At 37.1% G+C, this 15311-nt stretch overlaps 1 protein-coding gene across 1 annotated transcript in view; it reads left to right on the top strand.

Annotated features, from left to right (window-relative positions):
- LOC150086286 (spermatogenesis associated 6-like protein) overlaps window positions 1-15311 on the top strand; it is a 168659-nt gene that overhangs the window by 73417 nt on the left and 79931 nt on the right. The window contains exon 6 of the mRNA XM_090374849.1: window positions 2398-2511. Coding sequence (XP_090230975.1) covers window positions 2398-2511 — 114 coding nt within the window. The remainder of the gene's footprint in view (window positions 1-2397; window positions 2512-15311) is intronic.

Here is a 15311-nt window from a genome sequence, read left to right as displayed (position 1 = left end):
ATACATATGTCAGAGCAGAAATATGAGTTATATATCTATTTGATGACACAAATGTGATCTTGTTAAATGTACAGTTAAATAAACACCAGTGTTTATTTAGCTGTAAATAATATTCAGTGTTTATTATCAGGTGTTTCCATATTTTGTCCACCCCTTGTATTTGGCCATTGGCTCTTGCCTGACAGCTAATAAGGAATGCTAATAAATAAGCAAGGAGTTTGAACACCGTAAATGATCTTTATGGTAAATTAGGATACTAAGACTGTATACAAGACACTGAGTTGGAAACACAGAAATAAGATTGTAAGCGGTGAATATCAGAAGGGGAGTATCTATGGTAATAATACTTTTATAATGAATTTCAGGGTTCCAGTAAATAATGGAATAATTAGCTTGTAGTAATTTCTGTTGGCACGTGTGATGAAATTCACATTGGCAGTCATTAATCACATAGATGGTTTCAGCTGTGTTAGTTTTCTCAGTATGAATTTCTCTATTATTTAGAAATCTCTGAAATAAGAATGGTAAAACTATAAGAGTATGATGATAGCATTCCTCTGATTGTTCCTAAAACAACTGGAGGAATGCTATTGAGACCTCAACTTCCAGCTATCAGGATGGTTCAAGTTTTTACTGATCTCTTTCTGGCAGTATATGGTTCAGATTTACTAAGAATGTTGGTATAGTAGTTGAAGTTATAATCAGTTGATTAGCTTAATCTTTGAGTAACATCACAGTATACTCTCCATCTGGACACAAAAGAGATGGAAGTATAGAATATGATGCCATTCTCTGAAATTAGAAGGAAGAAAGCAAAGGCAACAAAACAAAGCACATTGTATTTACAAGAGTACTAGTGAGTTGTACAGGAATAAGTTGTCTTAACATCCTATTTCATCAACTGATGAAAGGCTTGTGCGAAGAGACCTGATTTAAGTGTTTAAGGCTTTAAATGGGCTGAGTATTGTTGATTGATTCGTACTCTTGATGCACTACCATTCATTTAAAAAAATTGTATGATGGAATTGATTCCTGTCATAGACTCGAGGAATTCTCTATAAAGGTGTTTTTTTTCTTGACTAGAGGTAATCAATGTAGAGGTGCAGGGACTTATTTCTAGAAGTGCAGTTTTGTACCTCCACAGGCCAGACATCACAGTAAACTAAACTTGCTAACACACTACTAAGTTGAGCAAATTTAGTAATATGTTAAGAGGGACAAGCATAAAAGTTACTTATTTGTTAATTTAAAAGATGATTTTCTGTAAGAAAATTATCTTTTAAGTCAGGCCACAAAATTTTAATAAGGAGAATTGAAGAAATTTCATTCAGAGCTGATGATGCACAGATGAAGTTTCACTCTTATTTACAGCATGATGAGCTCTCATAGCAACTACATTTTTAAGCAGCTAACAGAAGATGAATAGTCTTGTACTGTGACTTTTATTGTAATATGGAGTGATTATGTAGGTTGTTAGAGAAAAGAATATTTTTCTTGCTGTCTTGTTGGAAACAGCTGAATTGCAAGTCAAGAATTTGTGGATAATGATAAGAAAGGTTTTAGTAGCTGGCTAAAAGTGCAGTTTTCAAAATTTGTGTTGTGAAATAACTATAACTTTGTGCAGAAAGGGCAAGTCAGGTCACAAAATTTTAATAAGGAGAATTGAAGAAATTCCATTCAGAGCTGATGATGCACAGATGAAGTTCCATTTCTGAGAAAAACATATGATGAATTTTCACATACATGCGCACATACTTTATCTTGAAGAAGGAAGGTGAGCAAGAATCTTTTTTCTTTATAACTTAATTCACAAATACTGATAGCAGATATATCACATGATGAAGGTTGGAAATTTTAATGGAAGCTAAAGTTGGAAGTTAACCTGTATTCTTTCTAGAGCCATAAGCCAAACTACACCTAATGAAAGGAGATATGTTTATTTTAATTTCAGAGTAATATTTTAGTAAAAAGGTCACAATTATTTTAAACCCAAAAGTGGATATATGTTTTCTGCTGTTTAGAAAATATTTTGCCTTACTGACTTAGGGAAAAATTGTTTTTTATACATATATATTTGTATTGTCAATGTATTTTAAATGTTGAAATCCTAAAATCCTAAGTAGTTAAAGACTCTTATATCCTTTTGCTTCAAAGGTGGAACATATGCATATGTCTGCTCTGATATTCCCTATCAGAGCAGACTTATTATAAAAACCTGGTAATGCTCCTCAAGGAACCCCTGGCTACATAAATGACTGTTGTAATATTTAAAAATATAGTATTGAAATATTAATAGAGTTAACTCTGTAGATCTACATTGCATAAGAAAACCTTTGTCTTTTAATATGTTGTATGTAATAATTTTTTCCCCCTTCAATATGTCTGTAATTCTTATAGGGAATAATATCCCCAAAGGTTGAGTTTTCCACTTCCACAGTTTTAAAAGAAAGTGGTAAAATGAGTGTTTTAGGAAGAAAATATCTATCAAAAAGCCAAGGGGATCTGTCAAAGGTAAATTATGAACATTTCATGCTTTGTGGATGTGTTTTACAACATTTTGTGATATTAACATACATTTAATAGTTTTAAGTGTGCTCACAGTTATGAAGCACACTCATTTGAATTTACCTTTCAAGTGAATTATGTAAATGTAGATCTGCTTAAAATTTATTATATTACTAGGTTATATTGTATAGTACAAAGGGTACTAGGAAAGTTTTGCAATACAGCTTTGTTTATTTAATTTTTTCAAAGTAATTTCCTCTACATTCAATACACCTCTCCATCCTCCGAAACCAATCTTTAAACCAGTTCTGCCAAGTTTCACTAGGGAGTAAAGAACACTCGTTGTCCCAAGCCCGTAGAAGGTCCTCATCACTGAAAAACCGCCTCCCTTTTAGCTTCATTTTCACATGCGGGAACAGTGCAAAGTCGCAGGGAGCAAGGTCTGGACTGTAGGGAGGGTGCCCGAGAAGTTTCAGTCCTGTCGTGGTCAAATATTCGGTGCAGGCTTTGGCGCGGTTAGCTGGAGCATTATCGTGATGGAGGTACCAGGTGTCCATTCTTGACTTTGGCCGCAGGTTCTTCATAGATCCAATGACTTTAGGCAGGCATTGTTCAGTATACCACTTAGCTGTGACTGTCTTCTGCGTGTCCAAAACGACACGTTCCACAATTCCACTCGATTTGAAAAATACAGCTATCATTTTCTTCTTTACAGATCGGGATTTTCTGACAATTACGGGCGTGTCGTCATCATCAAAGACCCAAACTTTGTTTTGAGCCTTGGTCGGCAGATCGTAATAGTACAGCCAAGTCTCGTCACCTGTCACGATGTTGTTCACATACCGAGATTGTCCCTTATCAAACTTTTTTAACATCTCCCGGCACCAAGTCACACGTCGTGTCATCTGCTCTTCAGTCAGTTGATGCGGCACCCAGAGAGAACAAAGTTTCTTCACGTGCAAATGATCTTGCAGAATCGAACGAATTGCTGGTGCATTTAGGCCCAAAGTATCCTCTATCTGTTGTTAGGTCACTCGCCTGTTTTCGTCAAGCATTTTCCTCACAGCAGTAACGTTTTCCTCCGTAACTGACATTCGTGGCCTTCCCGGCCTCTCAGAATCCTCCAGAGTGAAATTTCCCCTTTGGAATTTTCTATACCACCTGAATATCGTTGTACGATGTGGACAATCATCATCTAGTGCAAGAGTCATTTCTTCTAAGCACTGGTCTATGGTTAAACCACGCACGAAATTATACCGCAAAACTGTCCTTATCTCATTTTGTGACCACGATGCCATCGCAAGCACTTTACACTCTCACTACTAATGAATAACTGAGCCCATCGATTTGGCACGGCAGCTACTATGCACGTATGAACATGTCTCAACATGCAGCAACAAGCAGCTTCCTGTGATTCATTGTTGCGTCATATTGCAAAACTTTCCTAGTACCCTTTGTATAGGGCTACAGAAAACAGGAATGTATTTGTATACGTATACAGTATATAAACTTTAACAGCTGTAAGGTTTATATATATGTACACAAGTTGATTATGTACATGATTAATCTGTAATTTGGCATTTCTGGAAGTCATATGAAATCCAGAAACAGTGCCTGAATAGGTTGATTGTGCAGGTGTTAAAATTTGTATTTATATACACACGTGCATTTCAATTCTTTCTTTCTTTTTTTTTTTTTTGCAGTCAAACAGTTTCACAAACCCAGATTTATTACACAACCCCAATATCTTTAAAAATGATACATGTAAAAATTAAATAGAAAAAAATAGTAATTAAAAAAAAGTATGGAACATTTGAGAAAACTTTTGGTTCTTTAGGCTTGTCACAGACATTCTCGCAGGTATGAAAATTCAGGACTTGCTAACTGGGAGTCTAAAATTCTGATGGAACTGATTCATATGACACTTGAGTAACCCTGGGCATAACCCCATGTGCAAGTCCTGAAATACTGCACATAGTATACTGGAGATGTGAACCAATGTAGGCAGTGGTCAAAGTGTGGTGACCACACCACACAGAAGAATGACACCTCTCTGTATCATTCTTCTTCTGATCATCTACCACTTAGTACTGTTACCAGACAGTACCATTTTGCTTTTTGGAGGCTTGAAGTGGTGAAACCCATTTTAGTCTCCACTCATGTCTTCCATCATGCAGTATGATTGATGTTTTTTGAGGTTTGATGGGCATCATAGTGAGATCCACTCTTCCTTAAATTTTGAGGGTACAGTTCTAATAGAACAAACTTTTCTGTGAAAAGATCTAAACCTCCCAAACACTTTCTTGTTAATTTCACAAAATATCCATGGTCTCATTTCCAATCTTGTCCATTTCAACTTAGTCTGTCAGTCCCCACTTTCTTTTTTGACTGAATCCCAGTTATTGGTTGATTCAACTACTGCTTATCAATTGCCCTAATTATTTGCTGTACGATTCCTTTTGCTTCAAAGGTGGAACATATGCATATGTCTGTTCTTATATTCCCTATCAGAGATTTAGTAACTTGGAATCTCCTCTTTTTGATCTTCTCTAGCTTAAAATCTCTCTTCCACATTCTGTCAAATTCAACTCTTTGCTCTGTCAATCTTCCAATTCTACTAATCACGCAGAACTCTTGAACTTCCTTTCTTTGAAACTTGATTTTTTCCACTCAAACTTTCCTAACTGCAAGGTAATTTTCCTTGGTGATTTTACTGTTCACAACTCCAGCTGGTTTCCATTTTCTAGTCACACGGATCCAGTTAGTCAAGAATTCTGAGGCTTTTGCAATTACCAATGACTGTATATAGATTGTCCATTTACCTACCAGAATACCAGACAATCCTAACCACACAACCAACACTCTTGATCTTTTTCTTATGAACAACCCTTCCTAGTACACGGTTGAGGGGAGTGGTCCTCTAGGCACCTCAGATCACAACTTGGTGAGGTGCCTCCATAGCCAGGTGGGCAGGAGTAGCAGTGCGTAGCACAAGCTTCTTGATTAGACTGGGGTTCGAGCCTGTGAGCCACCAAATATGGAGGATGCGGAAAGGTCAGGAAATAACCACCGCATATCCCCGGAGCAATATGGCCTTAGTTACTAATGCTCCTAAAAACCAAATAACAACAACTTGGTGATGGTGTCTTCTCCAGGTAAACTTTTTCTTGTGGCCAATCTCAACCTCATGTTGTTTGGCATGACAACAATGCAAAATGGGATGAACCGTGAGATTTCTATTCTTCTTTTCCATTGTTGGATTACTCTTTTAAATATTCTGATGTTGATGTTTGCTCAGATTGTGTCAGCAAAATTATTCTTGTAGGGATGAATTCCTTTTTATTCCACACTCCACCTTAAAATCTCATCCTTTATCTAAACCTTAGTTTCCCATAAATGTGCTAAGGCTGTTCAAGATAAGAATGTTGCATATTTCAATTGGCTTGCATCCAAATCTCTCATTTCCTTTTCTGCCTACACTTAAGCTTGCAACAATTGTAAAGCAGTTATTAATCTGTCGAAATTTCTGTTATTAATCTGTTCAAAATTTTGAACAGGTTAAGCGTAGAAAACTTGCTTTTTGTCCAAATAGTAGTTGAGCATTATGGTCTCTTGCCAAACTATTCGTTGCAACTTTTGCTCATCTCTACTCCTGCCATCTGTTAAAACTTGATGGTTCTGTTAGCATTAGTAGAAGTATATGCTGCAAGAAAGCAAGCTTATTATTAAAGCAAGCAACGGAAAAAAAATACTTCCCATTTTATCCATCCGTTTGCTTCAAAAGTTTGTCCAGTTCTTCCTTTGGACCTCGCCATTTGGATTTATTGCCATCTCAGCAAAAGATAAAGCTGATCTGCTGTATCCTACTTTTTTTCTAACTCTTGTATTGATCATCTTGGTAAACCACTTCTTATCATTCTCAGTACTCTCAGTTTAATGCCTCCTGTCGTCTTCCATCAAAAGGATGTCAGAAGAATTTTGAACAGTCTTGATGCCAACAAAGTGCCAGATCCTGATGGTATTTCTCCACTTGCTCTCAAAACGTATGCTTCTGAGCTTAGTCCTGTTCTGTGTTGCCTCTTTACACTTTCTTATTCTACTGGTGTTTTCCCTTCTGCTTGGAAATTTGCTCATATCCAGCCAGTTCCTAAAGAGTGTAGCAAATTCTTCCCATCTAATTATTGTCCCACTGCACTTCTGCCCTTTCTAAATTAATGGAAAAATCCATTAACTGCCCACCCCTTAAACTATCTTGAACATTTCCATATGATCAGTGATCACCAATATGGATTCTGTCACTGGTGTTATACTGGTTTATTTTACCCCTCAATGGAATAGTTTGGTGAAACTCAAGCAGTTTGCTCTTGATATTTCAAAGGCACTTGATTGTGTTTGGCACAAAGGTCTTCTAAATAAGTGCTTTCATCTTATGGATTGCTGACTGTTTTTTTGTAATTGGGTATCCTGTTCTCTCTCTCTCTCTCTCTGACTGCTCATTGTGAATGATGGTAGATGGCTCTCTGCTTCTCACTTTTCAACTAATGATGGCATTCCCAAGGTTCAGTTCTTTCTCCCAATCTTTTCCTCTTGTATATTAATGACCTTCTATTGACTGAAAATCCTATTCATAGTTTTGCTTATGATAGCACATTGCATTCCAACTTACAATTGGAGAAATTTTTGCCCTGTAGAAACAGTTTCAACTTCTCTATTATCCACTACCAATTCCTTAAATGCTGATCTCCAGGTAATTCTCAAATGGGGCAAAGATAATTCAGTTAATTTCAATCAAAACTCAGTCTCATCTTATATCTCACTAAAAATGATTCTTCTTCTCCTATGCTTATCTTCAGTGACACTCAGATATCTCAACATGATCACATATCTCTATTAAGGATTATCCTGACTTATCTCTCTTTGCATAAGCACATCGCAAATATTGCTTCCTATACATCTGAATATACATGGATATTATTCAATATGGCCTTTATTGAGAATAACAAAATTTATCTAATCCTTCACCTTTTTGGCTTATAACTAGGAAGGTAAATGATTTGATATCTCAACATGATCACATATCTCTATTAAGGATTACCCTGACTTATCTCTCTTTACATAAGCACATCACAAATATTGCTTCCTATACATCTGAATATACATGGATAATATTCAATATGGCCTTTATTGAGAATAACAAAATTTATCTAATCCTTCACCTTTTTGGCTTATAACAAGGAAGATTTGATGCACTTCTTGGCTTATAACTAGGAAGGTAAATTATTTGATGCACTTCTTGGCTTACAACTAGGAAGGTAAATGATTTGATGCACTTCCTTTGGCAAATAGATTTCATTTTGATCAATTAGGGCCATGTCAGATAATACACACACACACTTACATGGTAATTACATTAGATAAATTATTTAGGCAGAAATTGTGCTTCTCAATTGTATGTAAGTACGGTATCAAAAAGGCTGAGAATAAAATGAAGGAAGTTTTCATTCTTCTGGGATCTGTAGTATTAAAGTGGCATGTGAGAGTCGGCAATGCCTTTGAGTTACTGGTAATTTGAACACATACAGTAGCTTAATACGTACAATTTAAATTATTAATTCTTCCTATTTTTATTGTTTTAAGAATTGCATTTCTGAAAATTTTCAACGTGCTGAGAATTTGCATTACATGAAGTATATTATTTAGTTTAATTTGAATATTTATTTAAGTATTCAAAATTTGTGAGAATTTGCTGGTTCCTGACTACTCTGATTAACAAGGGATGCCTATATATGGAACTTTGAGATATTTATCAAGTTTCTGTGAACAAAAGGCCGACTAATTAGAGAAAGATCTGGATAACAGAATAATAGAGTTGACGTGTGTGTGTTAATTTACTAAGGGTTAATAGCAAACTAGTCGTGTTAGAAATTAATGTAACATGTAACATTAATTATACATAGAACAAGGGGAGGAAAGTATTTTTAATTCTTGCTAGCAAGAATAGATTTATAAAGCAGCAAAATTTTTTTCTTATATAATTAATATTAATTTTCAGATTATAAATTTGCTAGCTCCTTGAAATTATCCTGTTTCTCGTCCCCATTTATTTTGATCCTCAGTTTAAAACCTCATAAACTTTGTACATTATCTACTTTGTTTCTTAATAGTTCAAATATTGAATACTTACTTCAGTTATTGAGATATTGCATTCTTGCTAGTGAATGTACAGTATCAAGTGGAATGCATACAATTATTATGAAACACATCTGAACATGGCTTAGCAAATGTGCTTGCTATGGGTATGAAAAATGCCGAGATGAAAAGTGGAAGTGTAATCAGATCTGTAAAATTAATTAAATAAATTCAACTTCAAAATAATGTACCTTGTTTACACACACACACACACACATAACTTTTTCTGAAAAAATGAGAAGTACTATTCCAGAGGGTTGAATTTTAAAAAAAGATTAGGTCTTAGTAAAGCATATGTAAAATATATATTGTTTGTATGCAATAAGTCAGAGAGCAAGTTGATCCTCAACTTTTTAGCCTTTGTTAATACAGGTAGAACTGTCCAACTTTAGAAACTAGGCATCTGCGAGGAAGCCTGATTGAAGAGTTTAAGTCTTTGAACGAATTTAGTAAACTATATATGGATAGTATCCTTATTCTTTCTTAGATGAAGTGCATAAGAGGACATAAATTTAAATTGAAAAAGGATGATTGCAAGGATAGATGTATAAAAACCTGTATTCAGCCAGAGAGTAACTGATTGTTGGAACAAACTTACTTTTAGTGTTGTGGAAGTGGATAGTTTGATTAAATTTAAGGAAGGAGAAGATAAATTATACTGACCAACAAAAAAAAAATTTGAGTATGAAATTTTTTTTTTTTTTCATATCTTCAGAGCAAAAGTTTTTTAGATTCTAATGTAAATTGAACTGCTGATTCCAAAAATATAAAAATTACATCTCTATTACATCTCCATTGAAAGATATACTGAAATTTAGTAGTGTAGGCCGCCGTAGCCTAGTTATTTGTTATTTGGTTTTTAGGAGCATTAGCAGCTAAGGCCATATTGCTTGGGGATATGCGGTGGTCATTCCCTGACCTTTCCGCATCCTCCGTATTTGGTGGTGACGGGCTCGAACCCCGGTCTAATCAAGAAGCATGTGCTACGCACTGCTGCTCCTTCCCACCTGGCTACGGAGGCGCCCCGTAGCCTAGTAGTCGGGCACATGGGTGCCTAAGTACACGTGTCTTGAGCGACCAGGGTTCAAGCCCGTGACTACTGAATACAGTGCTGTTTCTTGTATTCAATCTATCATGCGAACTCCTCTGACTGATGGCGCACTATGGTCATAGTTTCCGATGCGCCCAATAAATCCCGAAACAAACAAACAAACCTCTGACCGTTTGGTCGTCCCGGAGTATAAACAGAAAATTTATTTATTATTAATGAAGGACCAATTTCAAATATCATACAGTAATATGTATGCTATCTTAAAAATGAGTCTTATTCATTTTAAAATACTTTAATCAAACTTATAACGTACTGCACAATTCTGTTTCCTTAGAAATGTTTGCCAATCAGAGAGTTTTTCTTATAGTTCATTTTGCTATCCCAGCATTACTGCTGGTTTTCTTAAGAAACCAGCAGTAATGCTGTAATTGTGCCATGAACACAAAAAGCAACAGTATTTTGTGAAACCTCCCTATAGACTATAATCCAGTTACTGAGTGCCACAGACATTACAAGCAAAGTCATGGTACTTTATTGCACTCAGGATATTGGGCATACTTCGGTATTTTTCTTTAAAGACAACAGCATGAAGCAGAACAATTGATGGAATTTATTTCCATTATACAATAAAACTAACTTTAAACTTAATTTTGAGGCATCAATAAATATATACAGGGTGTCTCAAAAATACAGGGCATAACTTCAGGAATGAGTTCTTCATATGTAGACAATAAAAATATTTTATATCAACATAGTTCCGGAAATGCTTGATTCCCGAGTTATTAACCAGAATGTCTTATCTCCCGCAGGTGATTTCCTTCATCACAAGGTACTGACAGAATCTGGTGGTTTTACATTCCGACCATGTAGTCAAATCAGGAGCAAGCAGATATGCACTTTATGTATGGTTTTGCAGACGGCAATACTCTGGAGGCTCATCGTTTGTAACATGAAAGGTTCCCAGAATGAAGATGTCCAGACAGGAAAACGTTTGAAGGATCTCCATCGCCGCCTTTGTGAACATGGGACCTTTACACCTTGTGCTGAGGACGACCAAGATCTACAACTCCTGAAGTAGAGGGATGGGCCAACTGCCTGGCCTCCAAACTCCACTGATTTAAACTCCATTTAAAGTCATTGGTGTATTTGACTCTGGTAGCTGATGTGGAAACTCTCCGCAATTGAATTATGGCAGGTTGTGAGACAATACGAAACATGCCAGGAATTTGGCATCGTCTTCGTGAGTCCACGAGACGTCGATGTGAGGCCTGTATTCAGGCAGAAGGTGGACATTTTGAACAATTACTATAAAGTGATGTGAACAGTTAAGTGTCATAGACAGACCTTCAAAACTCGGAAACCGAGCATTTCCGGAACTATGTTGATATAAAATATTTTTGTCTACATATGAGGAATTCATTCCTGAAGTTATGCCGTGTATTTTTGAGACACCCTGTATATATACACACACAGGGTGAGTCACAAAAAAGTAGCCCCCCACTCCATGCTTGGAAGAACCAGCAGCCAATCAACACACAACTAGCCTCCTGCACAAACAAATCTTCCCCTCATAGATTAGTATCATACATCACCTCCTCAAGGTCAGTCTCATTGGAAGACAATGTTTTGCCAGAAAATCCAGTTTGTGTCTCATTTACGATTGTGTGTGTGTTTGTAAGGGTTTTCTGCATCATGCCTTATTCAGTTCCAGAAAGAGTTGCAATTGTTGAGACATATGTGCATATGGGTTCATTTAAGGAAACAAGAAGAATGTTTGCGGAACAGTTCCCCACTGCTGGGATACCAGCAAAATGCTGTATACAGCAACTGATGAAGAAGTGGCGCAAAACAGGAAGTGTCCTCTATGCGAAAAAGAACAGAGCCCCATCTATTCATACGCCAACTGTAGTGAGCAATATTCGCGAGAGAATGAAATTAAGCCCCAGGAAGAGTACCCGGAAATTAGCCCAGCAAGTCAGTGCAAGTCAGACAACATCTGTACGTGTACTGCACTCTCTAAATTTGAAGTTGTTGTTGTTGTTTGGTTTTTAGGAGCATTAGCAACTTAGGCCATATTGCTCCAGGGATATGCGGTGGTCATTCCCTGACCTTTCTGCATCCTCTGTATTTGGTGGTCAGGGCTCCTGCCCACCTGGCTACAGAGGCGCCCTAAATTTAAAGCCATTTCGTGTAACATGCATGTAAGAATTAAAAGAGACAGATAAAGTGAAATGTGTAAATTATTGCAGGTGGCTCCTCAACAGCATCGTTGACGGGATGCTCGATCCAACTTAATATTTTATGTCAGATGAAGCCTGGTTTCATTTATTCGGACACATCAATTCTCAAAACACAAGGTACTGGGCAATTGAAAATCCACACCAACTCCACGAAAAAATCGGAGTGTGGTGTGCCATATCAGCATGGCGGATCATAGGACCCATCTTCTTTGACTCATCTGTTAACACAGACATGTACCTTGCAATATTTGAAAGCTTTTATGCACAATTAACCTCCGAAGGATAGGAGTGGTATCGTTTCAACAAGATGGGGCCATTTGCCATACATCCCACAGAGCACTGGCCTGAATTCATGGAGCCTTTCCAGGAAGAACTGTCACAAAAGATTTATGGCCCCACATTCCAAGACCTGTCCATATGTGATTTTTACCTTTAGGGCTACCTTAAGGGGAAAGTTTATGAGACGAACCCGCACATTCTTCAGGAATTAGAGGAAAACATTTGTACTGCTATCGCGGACATCGATGGTGCAGTGTTGTAGAGATTTTGCCAAAACATGATGACAAGGGCTCAGCACTGTCTTGCGGCCCAAGGAGGTCATTTCCAACATCATCTTTAACAGCAGGTAATGTACTATACATTTATCCACTTGTGCATGCATCGTATTGTAGTTTCATTGATGGGGCTACTTTTTTGTGACTCACCCTGTATATATATATATATGCTATTCATTGGGATTGCATTTAATGCCTTAAACACATCAGGAAGAAGGCCTCATAAATGCCTAGTTTCCACATGCTGGAATTTACAAAACTGTCTTTCTTGGTGATAGGTTTGGTCAGGTGGAATTTCTAGCCCGCTAACTGTTTTAATTGATAACTGTTTTAAACCATTGTAACATTAAAATACATAACTCTTATTACATAACAGAAGAGATAGGGAGATGCAAAAGCTCTGGAGACCAAAAGTAGGTTCATTGCTGTGTTCCCCATTAAGCAGAGTGATAGTCAGTCTATCATCTAGTAATACTATAATAAAACATTATAATACTATAATGATTTTTATATAACTATAAATAAAATGTGACAGTAAATAATTGTATATATCCATCACTATCCTTTGATTATCAGTTTAAATCTAAGGAAAGGGAGATGATCCTTAGTATTGGTATTGTGCACAACTTTCTGCTGGAGGGCATCACTTGTTTTGTGTCACTTTTTACTACGCATGTGTGCTCTGTTACTTTTATCCATCCTTCTGCCAATTCATTCTCATTTGATTCATTTTAAAATAACATAATTAAGTAATCAGAAATATTCTCTAAATTGCCTCTGCATTATATAGAATTAATTAGCTCACACACTAGCAAGGCTTTTGTGAATTTATTGGATCATTGTTTTCTACAGCAGCATGTTTGGGAGGCAACTAGAGGGAGTAATTATCTTGATCTGATTACCAGTAGTGATTCTTCATGCATTAAGAATCTAGATAAAGGAACCACTAGGTGGCAGTGATCACAGTGTGCTGAAGTGGGATTTACTCAAAGAGGTAACTACCACTGGGGGTAAAGGGAAGGGTTTTTGCTTTCATAAAGGTGACTATGGTGGTCTGAGACAGTATTTAAATTCTATACAGTGGGACCAACAGATGATGTTAATAACTGCGAATTCAAAATGGGAAATATTCAAAGAATTAATCTTGGAAGCTACTAGGCTTTTCATGCCAACTAAGAAATATTGTTCAAGATTTAGGCCTAAATGGATGTCAGATGAACTAATTAGACATGTGGCAGAGAAGAAAAATGCGTAGGATACATATAAATTAACAGGTGACACAGTAGCCTATGATAGATATAAGCTGGTCTGTAACCAAGTCACAAAGGAGGTTAGGCAAGCAAAGACAGATTACAAGAAGTCTTTGGCAAAGGATGCAAAGAAAAACAGCAAAGAGTTCTTTACTTACGTAAACTCTAGAAGGAAGGGGATGAATCAGATTGGTCCACTTGATATCAATGGTTCAACTGTTGATGATCCTGCTCAGGTAGCTAACAAACTAAATGAATATTTTGCATCTACATTCACACATGAGGAGTTATTCAGGGAGGGGGAATGCCAGAGGTGTATTAAACTCTGGCAGTAAGCTAGCTAATTTTCTAATAACTGAGAGTAAACTGGAAGAGAAATTGTTGAAGATAAACATAAGAAAGGCACCTGGGGTGGACGGAATCTATCCAGTTATATTAAAGGAGGCAGCAAAGTAAGTAAGCAAACGCCTAGCCTTAATTATGAGAGCTTCCTTGGACTCAGGGGAGGTACCTATGGACTGAAAATGTGATCCCAATCCACAAAGCAGGATCAAAGGGAGACACAGGTAATTACATAATTTAACTTCTGTTCCAGGGAAATTGATGGAGGCACTGGTTAAAGAAGCATTGCAGGATCATCTAGACAAGACTTCAGTTATAGCTCGGACACATCATGGGTTTGTTAAGGGGAAGCCTTGTCTGGCCAGTTTGATTGGATACTATGATGTAGTCACAAAGGAACTAGATGCAAAGAATAATTTTGATATCATACATTTGGATCTTAGAAAGGCTTTTGAAACTGTTGCACATGGAAGACTGCTACACAAATTGGAGCAGTGTGGCAGTGGAGGAAAATTGCTGCTATGGATAAAGGAGTGGTTGAGTGGGAGAAGACAGAGTGGTAATCAGTGGACATTGCTCTTCGTGGACTAATGTTATTAGTGGAGTCCCCCAGGGTTCAGTGTTGGGTCCATTGTTGTTTTCTGTATTCATTAATGATATTGATGATGGTATATCAGGCTTAATGTCCAAGTTTGCAGGTGATACGAAGGTTGACAGAGTTGTTAATGACACGTGCTGACAGTACACTGCTGCAATAGCATACTGTCAGTGTACTAATGACAGTATGCTGCTGCAACAGGATCTAGAAAAGTTGAGCAGATGGGCTGAGAGGCGGCAAATGAAGTTTAACATTGACAAATGTAAAGTACTCTATATGGGAAGCAGTAACCCTAGAGTAATGTATTAACTGTGTGGTACTACTGACAGTGGTATAGAGTGAAAAGGACCTGGGGGTAATTGTGCAGACAGATATGAAGTTTTCTGAGCAGTTTTTGCTGTTGTTTGGTTTTTAGGAGCATTAATAATTAAGGCCATATTGCTCCGGGAATATGCGGTGGTCATTCCCTGACCTTTCCGCATCCTCCATATTTGGTGGTGACGGGCTCGAACCCCGGTCTAATCAAGAAGTGTGTGCTACGCACTGCTGCTCCTTCCCACCAGGCTATGGAGGTGCCCTTTC

Source organism: Mastigoproctus giganteus, chromosome 5, assembly GCF_048544385.1.
Source record: "Mastigoproctus giganteus isolate SK-2022 chromosome 5, ASM4854438v1, whole genome shotgun sequence".
Classification (NCBI taxonomy): domain Eukaryota; kingdom Metazoa; phylum Arthropoda; class Arachnida; order Uropygi; family Thelyphonidae; genus Mastigoproctus; species Mastigoproctus giganteus.
This window is presented reverse-complemented; position numbering and strand designations above follow the sequence as displayed.